The sequence below is a fragment of the Macrobrachium rosenbergii genome, chromosome 20 (genome assembly GCF_040412425.1).
Source record: "Macrobrachium rosenbergii isolate ZJJX-2024 chromosome 20, ASM4041242v1, whole genome shotgun sequence".
Taxonomy (NCBI): domain Eukaryota; kingdom Metazoa; phylum Arthropoda; class Malacostraca; order Decapoda; family Palaemonidae; genus Macrobrachium; species Macrobrachium rosenbergii.
The window spans coordinates 26,502,501-26,526,500 of NC_089760.1; the positions used below are offsets into that span (position 1 = coordinate 26,502,501).

Below are 24,000 nucleotides of genomic sequence, written 5' to 3' on the forward strand. Positions count from 1 at the left end.
AGACACGATTCTTTTATCTTTAATATCTCTGGTTCCCCATACAACACAGCTGCTTACTTTACGTTCCCTGAAATCCAATCTGGTGTGTGCCACAGAGCGTGAAATAGGAAGGCAAGGAAAAACTTTTATGCGGCCAATAAACAGAGATTTCTAGTTTTGACGTCTGCACCTACACAATTTCAAAAGCATATAGCGTAACGTATGTAGAAGTGAATGTGCCCATTCATTTAAAAGCGCGTAGCCTCGCTCACGTTCACAAATTCACACATTCACACATGAAATATATGTACATATATATATACATATATTTCATGTGTGTATGTGTAAATATGTGAAAGTGAGCGAGGCTACGCGCTTTTAAATGAATGGACACATTCAGTTCCACTCATTATATATATACTGTATACATATACATATATATGTATATACAGTATATATATATATATATATATATATATATATATATATATATATATATATATATATATATATATATATATATATATATATATATATATAGAGCATTACTAAAATGGACGTCATGTAGTGATGGTTAGCACTGACATCTGCCAATCAAGATGTCGCAACTGGACACACTTCGTTAAAAAATCCCATTATGCCTCTAATGACGTAAGATCCTTTGATGTTAGATTGCTGTGATGTTCGCTGAAAAGGTTGAAAAGGATTGTGGTGTTAGTAGCACCATCCACAGATAGTGATGACCTAAATATATAATCTGCAGGTGGTAACTGTATGAGGTAACCGTTGAATCCGGACTACCTGAGGGATTACGGATCCAGTAAACAAGGGATTATCGGAATTAAAAACCTTTTTGATTTGGAAATGATCCTGATCACGTATTATTCTTGTCATTTCCCTTTAACTTTCGCTGGCTCTCAGCCCTTATTCTGAATGATTGCGTCAGATACCATTCCGATTTATGTCTTAGTTTTAGTTTTAACACTATTCAACCTTCTGCTTCCTCTGTTCATTGTTCCACAACGTAGAAGGAGTAATCTAATTAATTATTTCCCTTTTTTTTTTTTAAGAGGTTTGGGACTGTGTAAGGGTTGCTTTGGACTTCGGAAGAATTCAGCATCAAGTCCACTGCGGACTGTCGTTCCTTTGACGAATTAGAACTAAAGCCCTTTTTGTAATTTGTCTACGGTATGCCACTTGAGAATTAAGTACATCTGATTCTTTTTATCAATTCCACCAGTAACAGAATTTGATTTTCCATTGTAAATTAATATATTTTAACTTATTATTCAAAGTTTAAATTAATAACGATAATTATGAGTTTATTAGGACAGGTGACACAGTTGTGATCAAGCTAATTAAAAAGCTAGCGAAAATTGCACAGTGTAATTAAAATGCAACTCATAACCAATAATGAAAAAAAGGGAAAATTGTATTTCATAAAACCGTAATATTGTAGGCGATATGATTATGGTAATTTATGGTAATATTGGTTAGAATTGAAAATAGGAGGAAATAGGTATACCTCTGTTTGTCTAATTGTACTTTCTATGAATCCACATAAACAAAAATGTCTCTCGGATATTTAATTTCCTTTCAGAGATTCCTGTTACGGATGCCTAGAGAGCTTTTGTCATTTCTTTGCTCTTAATTCGTAGAAAGTTAAAGTCAGTAATCTTTGAATAACAATTTTACTAATATAAAGACAAAATAATAGTTGTTTCAATAAAGACAAAAGCTAGAGTCAACAACGTATGAAATCATCGTTCACTTTACTCTCTCTCTCTCTCTCTCTCTCTCTCTCTCTCTCTCTCTCTCTCTCTCTCTCTCTCTACAAAAGTATTATCAAAAAGTAATATAAAAGTCAGTAATATGTAAATAACTGTTTTATTAATTTAAAGACAAAATAATACTTGTTTCAATAAAGACAAATGTTTGAAAGTCAACAGCGTATGAAATAATTCTCTCTCTCTCTCTCTCTCTCTCTCTCTCTCTCTCTCCACAGCATTGTCAAAAAGTAACATAACCTACTAGTATCAAAATACAAAAATTAATGCTTACTATTCGTGAAAAAAAAAATCATTAAAACATAAACGGGAATCAAAATCCATCACTTAATCCCGAATCGAAGTGAAATTACGCTTTCCAGCACCTCGCTCTCTCGCCAATTTCTTATTGGATAAGTTCATCCGTGCGCTGGCTCATGGATGCCCAACACCTGTGGCCCCGTCGCCACAAATTCGAATCTTGGACCATTTAAGCCGAGGGAAGGTGATGGGAAATAAGGAAAGAACCTTGAAGCCGAGAAGTGGCCGAGAATGGGAAAATATCTCAAGAATTTTTAACAATGTTTGGGGTGCAAGGGTCTTTGAATGGATGATAAACAGCCCTGATAATTTCTCTTCAGATATATACACACATACATAAATACATATGCACACACATATATATATATGTGTATGTATATATATATATATATATATATATATATATATATATATATATATATATATATATATATATATATATATATATATATATATATATATATATATATATATATATATATATATATATATATATATATATATATATATATATATATATATATATATATAACTGATCCGGGTTTTTCAGGGAAAGGCGTTTTATTAACATTACATTTATTCTGAAGACGACGTTTCACATCGCATGATGCATTTTCAAGGCTGAAAACGGTTAAAGTAATAAATAATTGTATGTGCAAAGATAAAAAGTATATATTTTTTTTATAATGTATAAAAACAACACAATGACGCCAATAAAACACAGGACGCCCATATTGGTGGTTAAAGTTAGACAGTGAACAACAGCGTTGACGAAGACTGGTTGTTCAGCGCCGAAACAGTTTGATCATTATATACTCAAAGATGGTTAATTCCTCCTCACTCAGTACTTTTCCTAAAACTTTAAAATGGTTGACGTCATTATGAGTTTTGCCTATCTTTACATGGTGTCTCATTTTAAGTTGGTCAGGACTGGACAGTTTGCTCCCAGTTCTGTAGCTCACCCCCTGCTGAGGGCAGATTCGAACCCTCAGTAGTCTCCTAGTGCATCCGGTATATGTGCCCAGACTACATCTGGGACAGGTGTATTTATAAATTACGTTGGATGCAAGCAGAGGACTCACTCCTCACTCTATCCTTAAACTTGAATAAGGATCCGATGATTCGAGGGTTCTTCGTAATTAGCTTTAAACTTAAAGCTGGTAATTCCTTATGAAATAAACTCATACATTTCTCCCATATTTCAAGAATGACCATACCCTTACCTTTATTTGTGCTTGTAGAATCCTACCAGTGATTCTTTCATAACACTTATGTATTCATGTATATGGAGTTTATTTCTCTCTCTCTCTCTCTCTCTCTCTCTCTCTCCTCCTGCTGACTACTCGTGCTGATTTCAATTAAGTCTTTGAATCGACATTTCGTCTTCAAAGGTGCTCTAAAATTGATTGGATACTTAAGTTACCTTGACCGCTGCCAAATTAAAATTATTAAATATAAAACCCAGTGAATTTATAAACCGATGCAATGAAAACATTTAATTCGGTCATGTTATTTTGAAAAATGCCCAGGCACTCTAAAGCTTTCAAGAATGTGCCCAGTGAATTGTGATATGTTTTTTCGTTGGCGAATACCCGTTGGAGAAGCAAACTAGGTTAATTTGAAATATATGAAACTTTATCGTAAGTTGTGTAAGAAAGTAAATGAAAAGAAAAATTAATACAGTAAGAAATTACAGACACAAATACACGCATACACACATTTTATATTTATATATATATATATATATATATATATATATATATATATATATATATATATATATATATATATATATATATATATATATATATATATATATATATATATATATATATGTGTGTGTGTGTATGTGTGTGTATGTATTATATATATATATATATATATATATATATATATATATATATATATATATATATATATATATATACATATATATATATATATATATATATATATATATATATATGTATATATAATGAGTCAGTGTCAGTGCTAGTATTTTCCTGTTAGTAGTAAAGCAATTAAAACACGGAAGTGACCGAAATGAAAACATCACAGCATTATTCCCCGACTAATTTCCAGTAGAAAATATGTTCCCATCAAATATGTATATAATGTATACATACAAACACATATGACACCCCTTCGGTGCTAAAAGAAAGGTATAACAAATGGGTTCTTGGCTTTAAACAAAAATGTTTAGTTTTCTGAAACTATGGCGTGCATGTCTCTCACCAGGAGAATGGTTCAATGCGTCTGCTAATACAACAAAAGACCTATAATTTTACATTTTTTCAATAAAAAATTATAAATTGACCATCGAATTCGCAACTTCCACACAATATGTGACCGGCTGGGGAATGATTTAAAAAAATTTAAAAAATGTGATAGGTATCATTTCCACCCAACCCTGCGGCAACTAGGAAGACCCCTCATTTTTACCTAAAGGCAGAAATGTTCGAAATTTTCCCTGGAGCTTCCTGGTTGGCTTAATTGGATCAAAGCTGCTCCGCGTTCGGCCGCTGAAATTGATCGATTTCTGCACGATTGCAATACTTGCCTTTTACACTGGGAACACAAGAAGCGATTTTAATGTATACTAGAATTTTACAATCTTTATTTTCATTTTTTCTGTTGGGTCTGGGTCCTCATCAAAAGTTACTACTGCTAGTACTAGGCTATTTAAGTTCTTCATTGGTGGGGTGGGTAGAGCTCTCGGCTAGCACGCTGTTGGCCCAGTGTTCGAATCTCCGACCGGCCAATGAAGAATTAGAGGAATTTATTTCTGGTGATAGAAATTCATTTCTCATCATAATGTGGTTCGGATTCCACAATAAGCTATAGGTCCCGTTGCTAGATAACCAACTGGTTCTCAGCCACGTAAAATAAATCTAATCCTTCGGGCCAGCCCTAGGAGAGCTGTTAATCAGCTCAGTGGTCTGGTTAAACTAAGATATACTTAACTAGACTATTTAGGTTTATTACTGGTTTCAGCCCAGCCCAAATTCTCTCAGATTTCCTCCGTACGGCAGAGCTACAAGCGAAGAGAAATTAAGACGGTATTATATGTACTGAAAATACATTAATATACTGATTTGCTGCCGGCAGACAAGAGGGAGATAAGTCACAGAGGGCAAAACTTGAGTGGTCTGCAAACACAAAGCTTTCTCACACCCTCGCGCGGTATCTACGTGTCATGAAGCTGTTTTCTCTGTCTTGAATAATTGATAAAAAACATTCTTGCAATGGCTCTATTCTACAATGACCGATGCCTTTGTTCATATGATTCACTTCTGTGACTCATCTTATTAATTTTTAACATTAGTAATAAAGCATTAGGTTACTGCAGAATTTATAAAGGTTTTACGTTGTTTTTTTGGGTTACTGTAGAATTCATAAAGCTTTTACGTTGTTTTAGGATATATATATATATATATATATATATATATATATATATATATATATATATATATATATATATATATATATATATATATATAAAGTGTGCTTGTGTGTGTGTGTGTGTGTGAGTAAACAGGATTCCACTGATTTTTGGAATAGTTCTCTCTCTCTTTCTTTACACAAGATGACCAAAGTAGTCTTTCTGACTGCCATCCTGTTGCCTAAATGACAATTATTCCTCAAATATTCAAAAGTTTAATCGAATTATCAAAAGCCTATAATCCAGCTGTCTTCTTCATAGCACCAATTCGATTGCAGTTTCGGTATCCTGGCTGTCCTGAGTCGAACTGGAGACTGAATATGTTCATATTACTAAATCTTGCTCTCAGATGTTTACTGCATTGTTTGAACATCTTAGTTTCTCTTCTTTATATCAGTTACTCATGCTTTGTGTTGATTTGTTCGTGCTTGGCCTCACATTAATGCATTTCGTCACTTTTTTCCCTCCCTGGTGATTTTAAGATATTCGTTGGATTAATAAACACAATTAATTCGTATGGAAAAAATTCCTCTTCGTGCTACAAGGTGGCATCTCTCTCTCTCTCTCTCTCTCTCTCTCTCTCTCTCTCTCTCTCTCTCTCTCTCTCTCTCTCTCTTACTAAAGGCTTGAAGTTCTCTTCATATTTCTGCTTTCCCATATGTATATATATATATATATATATATATATATATATATATATATATATATATATATACATATATATATATATATATATATATAATATATATATATATATATATATATATATATATATATATATATATATATATATATATATATATATATATATGTATATGTATAGAGCGAATCAGTCATTTCTTTTAATGGTTGAAATACAAACCTCCTCTCTTCCTTACCACTATTTTAATCTTTTTTATTTATTTTTTTTTCTGGCCAAAACTATAGAATGGAAGTAAGCTGATGGTTCCATTATTCATCGCTCTTCGAATTTTGGGGTTAGGGGCTCTGAAACATAGATGGAATTTATACTTACTGAAAGTATATAGAAGAAATAATTCTGGGGTTTTGGCTAAGTTCAGACCTTCCTGCATATTTTCTTTCAATTTCTGGTTCCTGCAGAAGCAGTGCAGTGAGTCCCAAGTGTTGCTTTGAAGCTTCTTCGCGCATTCTTATTCTACGTCACTCCCAATTTCAAAGCTCTTCTCTTGTGAGCTTGTTCAAGTAGTCCCATCCAGTGTCAGGATTTGAATAGAAACAGATTATGAGCCATACCAATAAACCTCTAATTAGTTATAATTACCTTGGTTATTCAAATCAGTTTCGACTGGTATATAATCAGCTTACGTTAAGTAAGCTTCGAAAAGCGTCCTGGGAATGAACAGATTAATCTTCGCATTTAACGCTTAATTTAAATCCTGATAATGGGACGTACTTTACGACTGTAATCACTTTGTAACCCAAATGCGACGCTTTGATTAATTAATGCAAGGGACTGACAAAAAAGTTAATTGCCCTCTGGTAAGCCGCACTCATCTGTCAGAATAAAGATGATGTTAATTTAACTAACAAGAATGTGACTAAAAATTAACAGAAAACATTTAACTCGTAGGAGATGAGATACTTCTCTGTGCATCTGTCCAATAAAATGAGAATGTGCCAGAGGCTTGTGAGGAATATTCTACTGTATTTTGATGTACAAATCGCTAGGTGAAACTTATGATGTAAATGAAAAATATTTCATATTAATTACGTATGGGCCGTATGGTTTGGATTGGATTTCGTAAGGAAAGAGAATAAACTATTAAGATGCAACTAGCGAAGAAGGAGAAAGATTGAAGGGTGACTTATTTTTTGGGAAATGGCGGGGTTCTAGGCAATTTTTCACTACATCTTTGTTGTTTTATATATATATATATATATATATATATATATATATATATATATATATATATATATATATATATATATATATATATATATATATATATATATATATATATACAGCATATATATAATGCATACCAGACGACGAGGACTTTTAGTCCTAGAACGCTTGTAACGTCTCCTGAATAAACATCTCCGCTAGATACCATCTATCTTAATGGAGGTCCTCTTATTAAAATTTATATATACAGTATATGTATATATATATATATATATATATATATATATATATATATGTGTGTGTGTGTGTGTGTGTGTGTGTTTTATATATATACATACATGTATATATATAATGTGTGTATTTATGCATATCAGTGTTTATTTATGCGTTTCATTTCTCATCAGTGTTTGTTTATGGGTTTAATTTCTCATGGGTGATAATTAGAACAGAAAAAGGAATCAAACAAAAACTGCAATGCTCTTTTTTATTAAGTAAACTCATTTTCAACATTATTTCTTTGAAGCAATATATCATTTCATCTTGACGACACACAATATAAATGTCCCCTGTTTCTTTCTTTATTTTTTCACCAAATAAATATCTACTATAAGGCCAAAAACCTTTGGCTACTCTAGGATACACAACAAGTACACGATGAATCTTATCTAATATATCACATTGTTTTTATTTCTAATAATTTTAAGCTCCAATGAAAATAAAATTTCCACAGTTTTAACCTGCACCTGTATTTTATACTTTCTATCACATTTTCCATCTGAATAAAATATTATGTTCCTTTATCAGGTGTATAATTTAGAGTAATAAATTTCACTTAATTTTTAACACCAAACTATATATATTTTTCAATAGAAACAAATTTCTGAAAAAGGGTACTGAACCGTACTTTTATTCATTATTCACACTTTCTGTTTAACACGAATATAATCGTATGTTAAAACTTAAATCATCTGATTTCTTTGTGCCTTTTACCACAAAATCTTATAAGTACTAAAACCTATTCTAATTTGTATATAAATCATTTTACACTTTCTAAAATAAGGAGAAGTGTCTAACGCTACCAAAGACTGTTATTATTGTACCTAAGATAGAAATATAGATTATTCTCTTCTTCTGGGTGCTGAGTTATTTGAGGACATAAATTGTAATTTGAAAAAAAAAAAGTGTAGTTTATAAACATGCTACCCAGCATAACATGTTTTGACAAAATTAAATGAACTTACCATTAGCTATACATACATACATACATGTAAATTATATATATATATATATATATATATATATATATATATATATATATATATATATATATATATATACATATATACATATATATATATATATTATATATATATATATATATATATATATATATATATATATATATATATATATATATATATATATATATATATATATAAAATGTAGAAACTAATTCTTTATGAAAACCTTTGCCCGACAATAGAACATTTCCCATACAACTAAATGCCTTAAATTACGATATGCTTTTTTGTCTAATCAGGGATAAAGAACTAATCTAATAACTTGTATACAACACCGGCTATTTATTCATACAGCACTGAAAGGGTATTCAAGTGACAGATATACATAATTATACAATACAATACCCCTCGGTTCTTCTCTTTGTCATTATACTTAGCTCTCAATAAAAAATATATTGTTTTCCTATTATCTCAAACCAGTTCACGTTAGTGAAAGAATTATTACTTCATTATTTCGTCGTCTGTGATATTGATATCAAGTTTCAACTGCTTGTCTGCTTGATATACAATTTCGTTTGTTCAGTTTCATCGGCTATGTATTTTTCATTTCATCAGATATTTAAAATATCTCTCTTATAGTCTAACATTAACGATATGTCAACATTCGTGATCTTGTCTAGAACATCATTCCAGCACTTGGATTGTTTGACCGTTTGAACAATATTGTACTAAGTAAAGGTATGTTTTTCGTACCTTTGATGAAGTTTCTTTCATAACATTTCATTAACCATGATATCATCTTGATCAGAATTCTCTCGAAATGAGACAGAAACCGGTTCTCTTCATTATACTTTGATAATGATTTCCTCACTTTCCACAAACCTTACGGCAAAAGCACTTGCGCACGTTCATGCGTCTAGAGAGCATTAATTTGTGTATACAAACACTATGGATGATATACCATACACATTATAAAGGGGAAAGACACTCAGACACTCCGTTGTACGTACAAGCAACATTTTGTCAAGTTTTGTTAAATCTAGTGCCAATAAAATTTGATATTGACTGTTTCCAGGGTATTTGTATATCTGAATTTCAAGTTGGTCAGTTTTGGTAAAAAATCTAAAAAAAAAAAAATGTTTTTTTTAATGAAAATGAAATTAGAAGAACAAAAACAAATGGAGTCAGAAGGTCCTTCTTTTCAAATGTCCTAAATTCCTTGTGAGGAAGAGCATATCCTTTCACGGGAAAATAAAGAGATCTTTGTGTAAATGACATGGAAATTACTACTAATTTCAAAAATCTTATGTATAATTGTGATATTTTTTAAATAATGCTGTTCAAATTCAAAATAATTTCTTAAATATTCTTAGTATGTGAGTGGAAAAAAGATATTTCATATTTAAGATATTTTATGATGAAATCGAAAATAGTGACTGGTATACTGAACCAGGCATCGCATAAATATACACGAAGTAAATAGGATGTCCTCGCTGGTTCGCACTGGAATATCCTGCCCTTTGATTTGAGCAAAAAAAGATATATATTAATAAATAAACATACATGCTAACGTAAAATGAAAGAAAGCTATTGTTTTTATTTTTTTGCACTTCAACAATTTTGAAATAATAAGAAACTTCTTTATTCATTCAAGGATGCTCATTGCGAATTTATATTAAAAGAAAACCTGTTTTCGAACTTTTGAAGACTATACTTGTTATTTGTTCCTTAAACAAAATATCGCAAGCTTTGTACAAAGTACAATACAACATTTTCATGACATTGATTAACCTTGGTATTTTCCACATCATCTCACTAGTCATCGGGTAAAACAGCCTTTGCGTGTGAGAGTCCTCTTTGGAATCCACTCAGAAGGAGAAACTTTGATATTGTGTTGCATTTGACGACCTCAAATTAAGCCATTGGGGCTGTATTGGTTATTGAGGTCGTCCATTAGTCAGGTGGGCGGGATGATTGTGACGAAATCGGGGCTGATGTAAACTTTGAGGTCCAAGATGTCATACTGAAGGTCCTCGACGCGTTCTCTCTTGGGAAGACCTGCGACAAGAATAAAAGATTTATTTTAGCTTTTAGTTTTCTGTAAAAGAAAACTATTGAGATGGATTGGTCTGTCCGTCCGCACTTTTTCTGTCCGCCCTCAGATCTTAAAAACTATTGAGGTTAGAAGGCTGCAAATAGGTATGTTGGTCATCCACCCACCAGTCATCAAACATACCAAAATTCAGCCCTCTAGCGACAGTAGTTTTTATTTTATGTAAGGTTAAAGTTAGCCATGATCGTGCGTCTGGCAACGCTATAGGACAGGCCACCACCGGGCCGTGGCTGAAAGTTTCATGGGCCGCGGCTCATACAGCATTATATGCTGTACAGAAAACTCGATTGCGCCGAAGGAACTTTGGCACATTTTTTACTTGTTTTCTTCAACACTAAATTTCTTCAGTCCTCCAGTCACTGAGGCTTGGCTTTATATTGTTATCAGCATTCAACAATCAACAGAAATAATTTTCTAGGGTCGGAACTCTTTGTATTTTACTTTAACAACAATTAAAAAAGAAAAATAACCAGTCTCTCCCACGTACCCCGAAGATAATAATTAAAATTTAAATGAAATTCCCCCCAGAATTCGATGCCTTATTCCATTCCCTTACCCCTTAGCTACTTGTCATCAATCGACATATTCCCTTTAATTTACAAGACCGAACATTATTGCTATAATTTGGTTCACCTCTGAATCAGCTATGTACATATTGTCACATCCTCCTTTAATGGTTAAAGTTATGCCTTGTTTTAGCTTTGTTAGTAAACAAACTAAGATCCATGTGTTACAACAGTTTTCTCCTATTTATATATAATTTAGTCTATTTTAGTTTCATAATTAAAATGGGTCTCTGATTAAATTTACTGTCTGCTTCTTAATATCCTTTTTATGTTCAGCTCTTGAGAGATAAGTAACATCGTTCCTATGATTTAATCTCCGATAAGTCGTCAAATGTAAGATTTACCCTTCAAGATATATAGCAATTTATTATTTTTTTCTGCATCTCCTTCAAAGCATCCACTCATCTGTTTTTACTTACTCATATCAACAGGGATCTAAGTAATAACTTTCCAGTTCTACCTACTATCTCACGAATTTTGAACTACCTTTGTTCTTTCCATAACACGCACACACACACGTATATATATATATATATATATATATATATATATATATATATATATATATATATATATATGTGTGTGTGTCTGTGTGTGTGTAGGTATGTATACATACACACATACAACTTATATGTGTGTGTGTATTACAGTAATCTGCTCATTATTATTTTATCACTATCCCCATTTTCATATTTTAATGAATGCTTTATTCTACGAATGGTACTCGAATTATAAAATAAGACGTATAGGAAAGTCTGTAGGATTTACAAAAGGAAATGTTTTGCGTATATAAAACCGCATTTATGTAATCCGTATATAATTTTACAATCGTTAACATCTACAGCTGGTAATTCTTAAAAAAAATTAACTTTCTATTTTGTTGAATTAATCCACAAAATGGAAAACCAAAAGATACTCACTCTGCACCATGATCTTGTAGGTGTGTGTGTGTCCCGGTACAAGCGCTGGTCCACTGGTGTTTCGGGACAACACCCCGGTAGACTGGTGGAGCCAAAAGTTATGGTTCCCTGGGGCAGCAAAGAGCTGATACGTCACAGATGCACAGGGGCATCGAGCTGCCTCTCCTGGGCTCAAGGGGCATGTCAGACCCAGGTCTCCGTCAGTAGCCCATGACCGGTAAACTGGTCCTTGAAGAAGGAAATGAAGTAGCTTTATAGTTAGTGACTTTAATGATGACCAGTCTATATAAATGAAAAAGAATTCATTTAATGGAGTTGAAAGTTTTCGATTTTCTATCATTTTTAGATGTGGTTTGCATTGCAAGCCTTTATTTTGAATTTGGGATAAAAAAAAAAAAACTTGTTCTATAAAATTCACTAGGTCTGTGTAAAGAGAAGAGTCAATAAGATGTGTATGACCAATGATTTTCTCATTTAATAACATTCATACAGTTCATACGTGCCTGAAACCACTACATACTTGAGACAAAAAAAAGTAATTACATCTCGTGAAGAATACTAGACTTATCACGCAGGCCTAAAAGTGTCACTTGACTTGAAAACAACATCTGTTCCAAGAATTCTAAATGGGAGGAAATTACCCTCCTTATCTCTGTACTCAGCAATGAAACGTAATCTCAAGTCTCCAGTGTGGCGACACTCGACTGGCGAGTACCTCAGAGTCCAGTCATTAAAAGGCCAAGTGTTACACGTTTTTTGGTAGTTTTCAAGCTCCTTTCCTCTATTCACTGTGACGGACTGGTTTGTTTCTCTTTGTCACAGTTATTTTTATGTTGGCTTCTGTAATCGTGTCCTTAGATGTAAATGGAAAATAGTTCTCTAGATGGTGCGCCTTGACTACATAATATAGAATTCTCGGAATTATTATTGTCCATTTGTAACTGTTAAAAGTTAACTCCTGTACCACACCAGCTCAGCCACAATAATTCTAAAGTGTGTGGTACCAACGGGTTAAGGAAAAATAAATGGAGTGAGTAGATAGATTACAGACATCTCGATATTCACATCTTTGGTATGGTTATTAAAAGGTTGACATGACATATGATATGTCACTGTGGACATTTCTTCGTCTCTTAAGCTTTTAGAATAAAGGGTTTGTGAATGGTTCACTTTCAGGAATTTATCTTACTTGAAGATATTTTTATATTCTTATTCTACATTTATTGAAATGAGAAGACAATAACGTCTTAAGGTCTTTCATTCGAAATTGCTAATCTTTATTTATAAAATCCATTTATGACAAAGCAATGGTAATCAAAGCTATTAAATATATATTATATATATATATAATGTGTGTGTATGTTACAGGGAATATGTGAAATCAGGGATTTCATTACATCCCTAGGGAATATGTGAAATGACCAATTGGCTTAGGAACATTTGATCCCTGAGGGCTAGTACTAAACACGGCAAAACAGTGATTCATCTACACTGATTTGCCGTGTTTAGTACTAGCTCCTGGAGTATCAAAACTCCCTAAATGCATTTGATCCCCCAGGGGTTAGTCCTAAACACAGCGAAACACATTTGACTCCACAGGGGCTAGTGACAAGCTGAACGGCGAAACAATGTAGATGAAGCACTGTTTCGCCGTGTTTAGTACTAGCCCTCAGGGATCAAATATTCCTAAGCGAATTGGTCGTTTCACATATCCCCTAGGGATTTCGTGAAACCCCAATTTCACATATTCCCTGTAACACACACATTATATATATATATATATATATATATATATATATATATATATATATATATATATATATATATATATATATATATATATCAGCTACGTTAGTTGTTATGTAGGGAAAGAGCAAAACAACAGGACGCCGAAACGTAATTGGGACAAAAATTTTTACCGAGACAAGAGCACACTTCAAAGCTCTCGAGACGCACTTAGAAGTGTAGATTAAGGAGGCACAAAATGCACACGCAAAAACACGCTGTTACGAAATATTTAGACACAGGTAACAGTTATTCTATTTCTGCTTATTTATAAAAGAAACGCTCCTTGAACATCAGGATAATAGTATTGAATTTGAAAACCGTATTATTCCATCATAAGAAAAATTCTTTAAAGGTTATCAGGAGAAAACCCTTAATGGATAAGACGGCAGTGCACCTCAAGTTCATAATAATTGCTGACGAAGCTATCAAATACTGCAAAAACAATGATAAAAAGAATGACATGGAAGACGCTGTTATAATTATAATCAGAACGGAAACGTATTTCTTATCAGCCATCTTAATTACTGTCGTAGTGTTGCGTGATGTAACCGTTAATAACAGTGATGTAAAACATATATCATCTTACATTCACTACATGACTTTTATATGACTACAAATGAGAATATTATCATAATTAAAGAGAAGCATTATATTATTACGTACCAGTAATGTTCTCAGGGACGACAATTGTAGCTTTATGAAGAAGGAATCTGGGAGGGTAATGATCTCCTGGAAGAAAAAATGAAAACTCATTATTAAATTGCAAACGCCAGTAGAGGAAAAGACTGCATTGGAGAGAGAGAGAGAGAGAGAGAGAGAGAGAGAGAGAGAGAGAGAGAGAGAGAGAGAGAGAGAGAGGACAGCAATGATGTCTGCTTTCCAAAAGAAAGAAGCTATGGGAAATATTCCACATGATGGTGTCATTAGCGTTATCAGTATTAAAAGACTCAAATCCACGTATTTTCCTAAATCATTTGGAAGCATACAAAGTGTATCAAAATCACATAATTTACTTAAACGATAAATGCACAATTATTAATATAATGCATATATATACATTCATACATGCATAAACACATATATATATTATATATATTGTATGTGTGTATCAGTGTTTATGTCCTAAAAAAAGAATTATAAATTTATGTCAAAACATTAAAAATTGCTACTTACTGTACATCTGGCAGTAGCGTCCTTCCCAGCATGGCATGCATGTGCACGATGATACCTCGCTGGGGAACCCATTCAGGCAACTGTGCGAAGATGGGAGAATAAAAATAAAAATTTTAAATTTTCATAATCTGTTTCGTGAAAGAGAAGTAAATATACTTGTTCATCTTCCCGAAGAGAACAAAATTTTTCGTTATTTAATCAAAGATAACTTAGGTAACCTCGAAAAATAATTTTTAATATATACATACATGCACACACACATTATATATATATATATATATATATATATATATATATATATATATATATATATATATACATATACTTTATATATATATATATATATATATATATATATATATATATATATATATATATATATATTATACATATATACACATATAATTATATATATGTAATTACATATATACACATTATATGTAAAATTATATATATATATATATATATATATATATATATATATATATATATATATATTACTAGATTTATATATCTAAAATAGATAAGGAGCAAAAACGGCTCAGTGTATCCTGGATAAGTTTGCATGACCTTTTCTACACATTCCCTCAAAAAGGTCACGAGATCCTTCTCTTCTCCGTGAATTTGAACTAAGTTGAAGCCTTAGCGTGTGAACTGCCACCCTCACGTGTTGTTGACCCGCGTTTATATATTGACATTTCTTGACCTTGCATTTTGAGTCAGTAATACCACAAGACTCTCGAACACTCTTTTGACATTTAGTACAAGATATATGGACTCTAATAACTAATAAGGAAACTGCATTAGGGAGGGTACAGTAAGGTCTATTATATCTATTGATAGTACTGTTGGAAACCATGATGCCTTTTGTATTATAACAATCAAGTTTTGGCTTCAAGTGTTAATACCTATATGCTGTTTTATTCATGAAAATGTAGTTCACTATAACAAAACGACACTAGCTACGACCAAGAAAGCAAAATACTTGATAAAAACACAACAAAAATGAAGTTTTATATAAGAGCTTCCTAGAAATTACAGAAGCATCAGGAAATTTGTACACTCGGAATCTCAGGCATCCTAATCAATTATATCTGCACTAAAAACAATAAAACTCTCTCAGTTATCTTCATGAACACTAGACAGAGTGTCGGGATTAGGAATGAGGTCGCGCCTAGGCTGCACAAGAGATCTGATGATCACCGCCAATGGTCTAGAATTAATACATTGGCAACAGATTACTGGTCTAATCGGTTTTGGGAAACGATTTGAATTTATGAATATGCAGTGGTTTTATGCCCTGGGAATCCAGCCAGTTGCGAGGAGGCCCTTTTACAAGTTTATTAAGCAGCGTTCCGTTTAAGGGACCTCATTTAAAGGAATTCGCATATTTTTTCCTATATCTGGTTTTTATATATATATGTATATATATATATATATATATATATATATATATATATATATATATATATATATATATATATATATATATATATATATATATATATATATATATGTGTGTGTGTGTGTGTGTGTGTGTGTGTGTGTGTGTGTGTGTGTAAGTGTGAACATATGATACTTTCTTCTCATGCTTCTGGTTATGCTTGAATATGCAAAATGATGGTAGAAATAGGATTCGATTACCCTGAATGTGTCAGGACCACGTACTATATTTCCTTTTGAGATATGAAATTGCCAATGGCTGATATTTGCAAATGACAACAGTATTGATTAATGACAATGAAGAAAAGCAGCATAAACTAGGGAGAGAATTTTAAAAAAATTTCCGGGGGATGAAAGTTCGAAATCAGATGTTATTAGTGGTAGTAGTTAGTCGTTACAGGTGATGGGAGAACAGAGGCCACTAATTTGTATGGGTACTTGAAAGTATATGTAAATATTGATAGCAGGTTAAGGGAAAAAAAGTGAATCCTGGAATAGTCGGGCCATGGAGCGTAACAAGGCACAATTAATTAAAAAACAAAGTCATAATTAAATCTCCCAACCAAACTCCCTGCCACTCTATTAAGTTAAGGTTACTGTCACTTTAATGTCTCCCCCGGAATCCTCATACTTCGTGCAAAATTAGTTACTTCATTTTAGTAAAACCGCAGGATTTAAAAGTTCCGTCTAACTCTAATGTAACCGTTAGAAGTCGTTGAAAGAAATTTAGTCTAAACCGAACATGATACCTATCTTTGATATTTTTGTCTAACAGTCACCAGCAATACGAGGGTAAACAGGAAATGGTCTCCCAATAAAATTTTCTCTCTAGACCTAATAATTGACAAAAAAGATCTTATTTTGTTGTTCTCTGAATAAATGCATTTATATGAAATAAGTTGAATCTAGAATTAAGAGAGGGAATTATCATCGTATCACGATAAATTCAATAACCGTTTTAGCATAGTGCTTGAGATACATGTTTACTTTTTCAAGTGTTCATGTGATTTCATCATAAATTAATTATTCGAAGACTGGGAAATATAATAATTTTTTCTTTCAAATAACCTTACATAGACGCAATAAACTGAAGTTCAGGAATTTCATGATGGAAATGTTGGAGTGCGATGGATGTATATTTCCCCTCCTTTGATTTTTTCCCACCATTCGTGCAATTTATTTTAAATCTGCATGTTGGTAGATCTATGAGCAACGTGCAGTAAGAAATTTCAGCATCAGCAAACATCGCGTTCCATTTTGGCATTCCACACAGTTATCGCAGCGTTCATTAATGCAACGAGGCACTCCGAGTGGAAAGATTTATGAACCGGCCTCTTGATAAAAGGCCGCGTTCAGTTAGCCAGAAGTGTCAAAAGTCCTTACGAATCAATAGTTCATCCCGTTCGTTAGTCACCGTTTGGAGTGGAATAAGAGTAGATTGGATTTCTTAAGAGTTATGTGCTTTAGTTTTTGTTCACCGAGAGCCACTTGAACAAGATTTTTGCCGAAGTATTGCATTAAGCGAGTGAATAATTTTCAGGGAACGTAACGCAAGTGAGCCATTGAATGTACACAAATAAATTTCAATAAACGCTTACCTTGTAGTGTTGTAGACGTGGATGTACGAATCAGGGTCGTAGAGATCATCTGGGAAAGAAATAAACAAATGTATTTTTAGACTGTGACAAATTTAGTACTTTTATAAATAAAAAAAAATGACAATATTTTTCACCGCAATTTAGGAAGACATTGTGTAGACCGAATGTGAATTTTAAAATATTTACTCCCATGATTATAAGCTATCGTTACTGTTGTATCTATAAATGTAAATATACCATCCAGAACCGTCCACAAAGATATATATAAAAACAGAAAAATAGTTTTAAAAAAATACCCCTTAGTATATCAGGAAGATTTTGTCAATCCTAGATTTCAAATAGAAAAAATAAATTATCCTGGTGAAATTAAATTTCATATCAGAAGATATACTCTTGTTCATAAGGTTTAATTGAGTGAATGCGTCATATACACTTTCTTAACAAATGCACATGAAAAGGAAAGGCCATCTTAAATAAACTTATTATGTGTAGCAGTAAATAACTGATTGTGTGGCCAAAGCATTTTTAAGGTCTTTAATGATAAAACTCCAATGTCACTATCATATTACTGTTTTATCACCTTGGCAGATGGAGATTCACCAAAAAATATATATATGCATTGATAGTCAAAACTCGTATGTTGTATAACACGTCTTATTTTATATTCCGCAGGTGTCAAAAATCTTGAGGTCTATTGCCAAGCCGTTCTAAGGCACACTCTGATGACTCTTCGCATCAGCCCACTACATTGGAACCTGAATTTTCTCCCGTATTCCATGCCCCCAGTGGATTAATCTAAAGAAGAAAGCAAGGTAATTTTTTTAATGTTCCTAAATTTAGTACGTAGGTAAAACCATCAAGGTTGTGATTACAACCATCCTTATCATGGGAAACTTGCTTTCGATGATACACAGATGACATCATTCGAAGAAGTCATTGGGAGACCTTCCGTTTCTGTAATCCTTTCTTGAATCTAAATCTGTTTAGAGTGCCCTCATTTATCATATTTCCTCTTTGACGAAAGGTGTCTACTTTCTCTTATAAGCTTTATATTGGTTCTGTTAAAAACTCAACATTATTCTGAAGCAGTTTACAATCGGTTTTAATAGCTGCTTCACTGCAGAAACACAACAGGGTCTACGTACGAATCTATTTCTAAGAATCTGGAAAAGATAGGCTCAAGAAGGGAAAAACACATTGAAGTTGAAACTGCTCATGATAAGTAAATTCTCAATAATGGTTTCAGACTGTTATTGGACAGGAAAGAACAGTCAGGGCGATATTTACTGCGTGCTTCCACATTACTTTCCTCAGGTTACTTTGCCGTTATGGCCTCATTTGTATCCGAAGTAATGTCAAAGAGAATGTTCTCCGTGCTTTGGTTTTCGTCGATGCTTTTTGTTTGTTCCTCATGATTCGGTGATTTTATGGACTGTTATTTCTAGGACTACTAAATATAAGTTGTAAGTGGAAAGCGTCGCTTCTGTTAACTATAAAGAATTACGAATCACTCCAAATCTGAAGATAGTAATGAATCCTCCATTTTAGTTCCTCGTTGGACAAGTCGGTAGAGTTGTCGGCTAGCACCCGCTAGGTCCGAGTTCGAGTCTCCGGTCGGCTAATGAAGAATTAGAAGAATTTTTTCTGGTGATAGAAATTCATTTCTCGCTATAATGTGGTTGGGATTCCACAATAAGCTGTAGGTCCCGTTGCTAGGTAACCAGTTGGTTCTTAGCCACGTAAAATAAGTCTAATCCTTCGGGGCCAGGCCCTAGGAGAGCTGTTAATCAACTCAGTGGTCTGGTAAAACTAAGGTATACTTAACTTTTCATCCATTTTAGAAATCAGTTTTGGTCATCAACTAATTCAAATGAATGAGACAAGTGACTCCAAAAAAACACTAGCCAAGCACCCGAAAGGTTTTTATATTTATCATTTTAAAGATACTGTTATTGCAATATAGCCCAACAGTATAAACTTAATCATGCTTGTTGAATCATTTTTGAACAGTACTCCTGTCTGTAACTATGCATGTCTTATCGAATTCAAGGAAACAAAAAAACATACGCGCATGTTGTACATGGGTTATTTTTTTTTTAAGTTTCCTTATATAACAAAAAATTCATTATAATTCTAAGGTATGTAGTTTATTCCTGGTTACTCCATAGTGACATTGTTTGAGACCAGTAAGTAATGTTCGGATTTACAAATAGCCTTGTGAACCATGAATAACTTTAGTTAAGCCTTCCATAGAAGAGGAATTTTGTAATGAAAAACTTACACTGCAGTATAAACCCATCATATTTTTGTCAACAATCTATATATCTTCTACATGTACGACAGGATACTTAATGGCGTACCAGTTGTTTCTATAGGGCATCTTGCGTAGAAAATTGTCGAAAGGATATTTCTTTTCACGTCATATATCAAAGATCTTGATAACCATTGTAACAACAATTGTTTGTGCTTCTTATATAATTGACAATACGTATTGCATAAAGAGTCTTTAATTCAGATATTTCAATTAGAGAAAAACTAATGTAGCAAACTACTTTTTCCAGCTCCCCAAAGTCAAGGAATTTAATTTTTTAAAAATCCTCTCGATGTTGCTTTTAATTAATCGTCATCGAAAAGCCTTTGAGCAAATCTATGAAAAGTTCTTAAAGAGACCTACAAGCTCTTGGGTACGTCTTCGTCCTGCTTTGACAGAGAACTCCCTTTTATCGGCCCCATTCTACTTACTTCCCCTTTTCACCCGTTGGAATGACGATTTTATTTTTTTAGCCATTCCTAATACTCCTGTGGCTGCTTTTATTGAACAATTTCATAGAAATTGGTAAGTTCAGATTAGTATATGCCACTTCCTGAAACTTTTAAGCAGTTTTTAGTGAAGGGAACAGGTTTTATAAGACACCTCTCTCTCTCTCTCTCTCTCTCTCTCTCTCTCTCTCTCTCTCTCTCTCTCTCTCTGTCTATTCTATGTGAAAATATGCATGGCAAAAAGGACGTAACATGTGCATATACATGTAATCAAAAGTTAAGAAAAAGCGTAGAGACGAAACCCTTTCATTCTGCTTCCAAAAGTGATCATATTATCAAGATGTGTACTGGAATTCCGACGGTGACTTCACATCCATTTCGTAAATGAAAGACCATTCTGAAGTTGCAAGGCGTTTCTCGGAGGAATCTTTACATTGGCAAGTGTTATACTTATGGATTATTGGTAAATCAAGAAGAAGAATACTTTTGAGAACATATGACTGAGACTTTTTCATCTATCATTTGGATTTAGGGAATGCTTAATATTGTGCCATTGGTGTTTCTTTAACGCATTTGGCGTTTCTTAGGAAATTGTCCAAGGCATTTGTCTTTTCAGTCATAATAAACGCTCTCTCTTGATCATTCCTTACACAATAATTGTGTGTGCCTATTTGACATACCATCGACAGTGTCTCTTTTGTGAGAAAAATCTTTAATTCAGACATTTTTGTTTGAGAAAACTAAAGCAAGAGATCTCTTTTTAGCTTCCCCAAAGTAAAGGACTTCAATTTTGTATGATATTCTCCGTGATGTTCTGATTCCTCATAGAACAGCTGTTGAGTAAATTTCTGAAAAGCTCTCAAACTGACGTAGAAGCTCGAGTACTTCTTCGCTCTACTTTGACCAAAGAACTCTCTTTTATGGGCTCTAATCTGCATACTTCCTCTTCTCACCCATTGGAAGGTAGATCTTACTTCCGCGTCATTCCTGTTACTTCGTAAGTTGCATATACTGAACAATTTCATAGACACTTGTAAACTTTTAAGCCGTTGATAGTGACAGGTATAAGTTTTATAAGACACATTTCTCTCTCTCTCTCTCTCTCTCTCTCTCTCTCTCTCTCTCTCTCTCTCTCTCTCTTGTTCTTCATTGGAGGGGTGGGTAGAGCTCTCGGCTAGCACGCTGTTGGCCCAGCGTTCGACTCTCCGACCGGCCAATGAAGAATTAGAGGAGTTTATTTCTGGTGAAGAAATTCATTTCTCGTCATAATGTGGTTGGGATTCCACAATAAGCTGTAGGTCCCCTTGCTAGGTAACCAGTTGGTTCTTAGCCACGTAAAATAAATCTAATCCTTCGGGCCAGCCCTAGGAGAGCTGTTAATCAGCTCAGTGGTCTGGTTAAACTAAGATATATATACTTAACTCTCTCTCTCTCTCTCTCTCTCTCTCTCTCTCTCTCTCTCTCTCTCTCTCTCTCTCTCTCTGTGAAAATAGGCATCACAAACAGGACGCAATGAAAGTGTGTGAATAAATGTGATGAAAAGGTAAAAAAAAAGCGTAGAGACGAAACCCTTTCATTCTCCTTCCAATAGCGATCATGTCATTATCACGAAGGGTATCGGAATTCCGAAGGTGACTCCTCATCCATTTTATAAATGAAATCGCATTGTGTAGTTACAAGGCGTTTCTCGGAGGGATCTTTGCATCGGCAAGTGTCAGACTTATGGATTATTGGTAAAGTGAGAAGGAATATACTTTTAGAGCGTATGGCTGAGGCTTTTTCGCTGCCGTTTGGAACAAAAGATTAAGAAATGATATTCTCCACGGGCGTATATAGCTATATTTAGAACTATTTGCATAAACGACATATACATTTCAAAATAGTACTGACCATAGTGTTTAGAAAGACTTTTAAACACTGAAACATGGAAATATGGTTAGTTTCCTCTAAGCCTATTCCAATGGCAACACTTTAAAATGACTTAGGTAAGGAGCTGAACCCAAAATTAATTAATTTTCTATAAATAACCGTTAGTAATTAATAGACTCGATCTCATTAGTCTGGCATATGACACTTCTTCCATTACTATAAATAGGTACAGAAAATTTTCCTTCATATAACTTTTCCATCTGTTATGTTTCAGATGCCAAAAGTACGCATATACCCATAGCTTCATAGATATTATTACAATAAAGAAAACACAAAATAAATGAATAAATATTCAAAATCCGATAAGTAAACCAGTTACGTGGTATATTGGCCAAAATCTGAAAAAATTTTTCGAAGCATTAATTACGTATATTATCTTAAACTTGATGATAATATCGTTGCATTATATAAGGGTTTACGTTTTCTAAGATTTCATTATTAAAACATCAGATAAAGCTTGTAAATGCTTCGCTGTACAGTTTTCAAGTTAGTTTTACTTTCCGTGTCAGCAGTAATAGATTGCCATCGAAGAACTAAAGGATTTGGAAGAATTAAAACTCCTTGAAACTCCAGTTTCATTCACTGTAGTATCCCTTTTTCTCATTGAGATCAAATACACATCACTCATAGAACTTTTCGCCCCCAATCTCCCAGTACATTTTTTTCCAACATGATACCATTTCCCTGAATAGGGAGTGGCTCCAAAAATTTTCATAATCATAACTACCACATCCCCAGGATTTTGGATGAACTCTTGTGCAAAATACTTCTAAAAAATTATTAACCACTCAATAAGTTTACAAAGAAAGTGTGCGTGTGTGCGCATGAAAGTGTGTGAGCGTATGTACATACATGCAGTTATACACGTTTTCGAATAAAGTTGCTTCTAAAATCCCATTATATGAGGTATACTTGAATGTCATTATTACCATCATCATCGCCACTGACGTAGACAATTCTGCATCGCTAAGTGGCAAAGCGTGACCCGTTGAATGGAGAGACACAAATGGTGCAATGTTAAGGATACTCCATAGTCCCTACCATTGAGTGCCTTTGATTACAAAGATTAATCGCAGGAAATGAAAACTATTGGA

General features: G+C 33.3%; 1 protein-coding gene across 1 annotated transcript in view; it reads right to left on the bottom strand.

The window, feature by feature from the left end:
• Positions 1-10,209: 10,209 nt before the first annotated feature.
• Positions 10,210-24,000, bottom strand: part of LOC136849163 (uncharacterized) — a 41,440-nt gene continuing 27,649 nt past the window's right edge. Inside the window, exons 3-7 of the mRNA XM_067122261.1 lie at positions 18,218-18,266; positions 15,177-15,256; positions 14,667-14,732; positions 12,216-12,443; positions 10,210-10,674 (exon numbers count right to left, since the gene is read on the bottom strand). Of these exons, the coding sequence (XP_066978362.1) occupies positions 10,574-10,674; positions 12,216-12,443; positions 14,667-14,732; positions 15,177-15,256; positions 18,218-18,266 (524 nt within the window). The 3' untranslated portion in view covers positions 10,210-10,573. The remainder of the gene's footprint in view (positions 10,675-12,215; positions 12,444-14,666; positions 14,733-15,176; positions 15,257-18,217; positions 18,267-24,000) is intronic.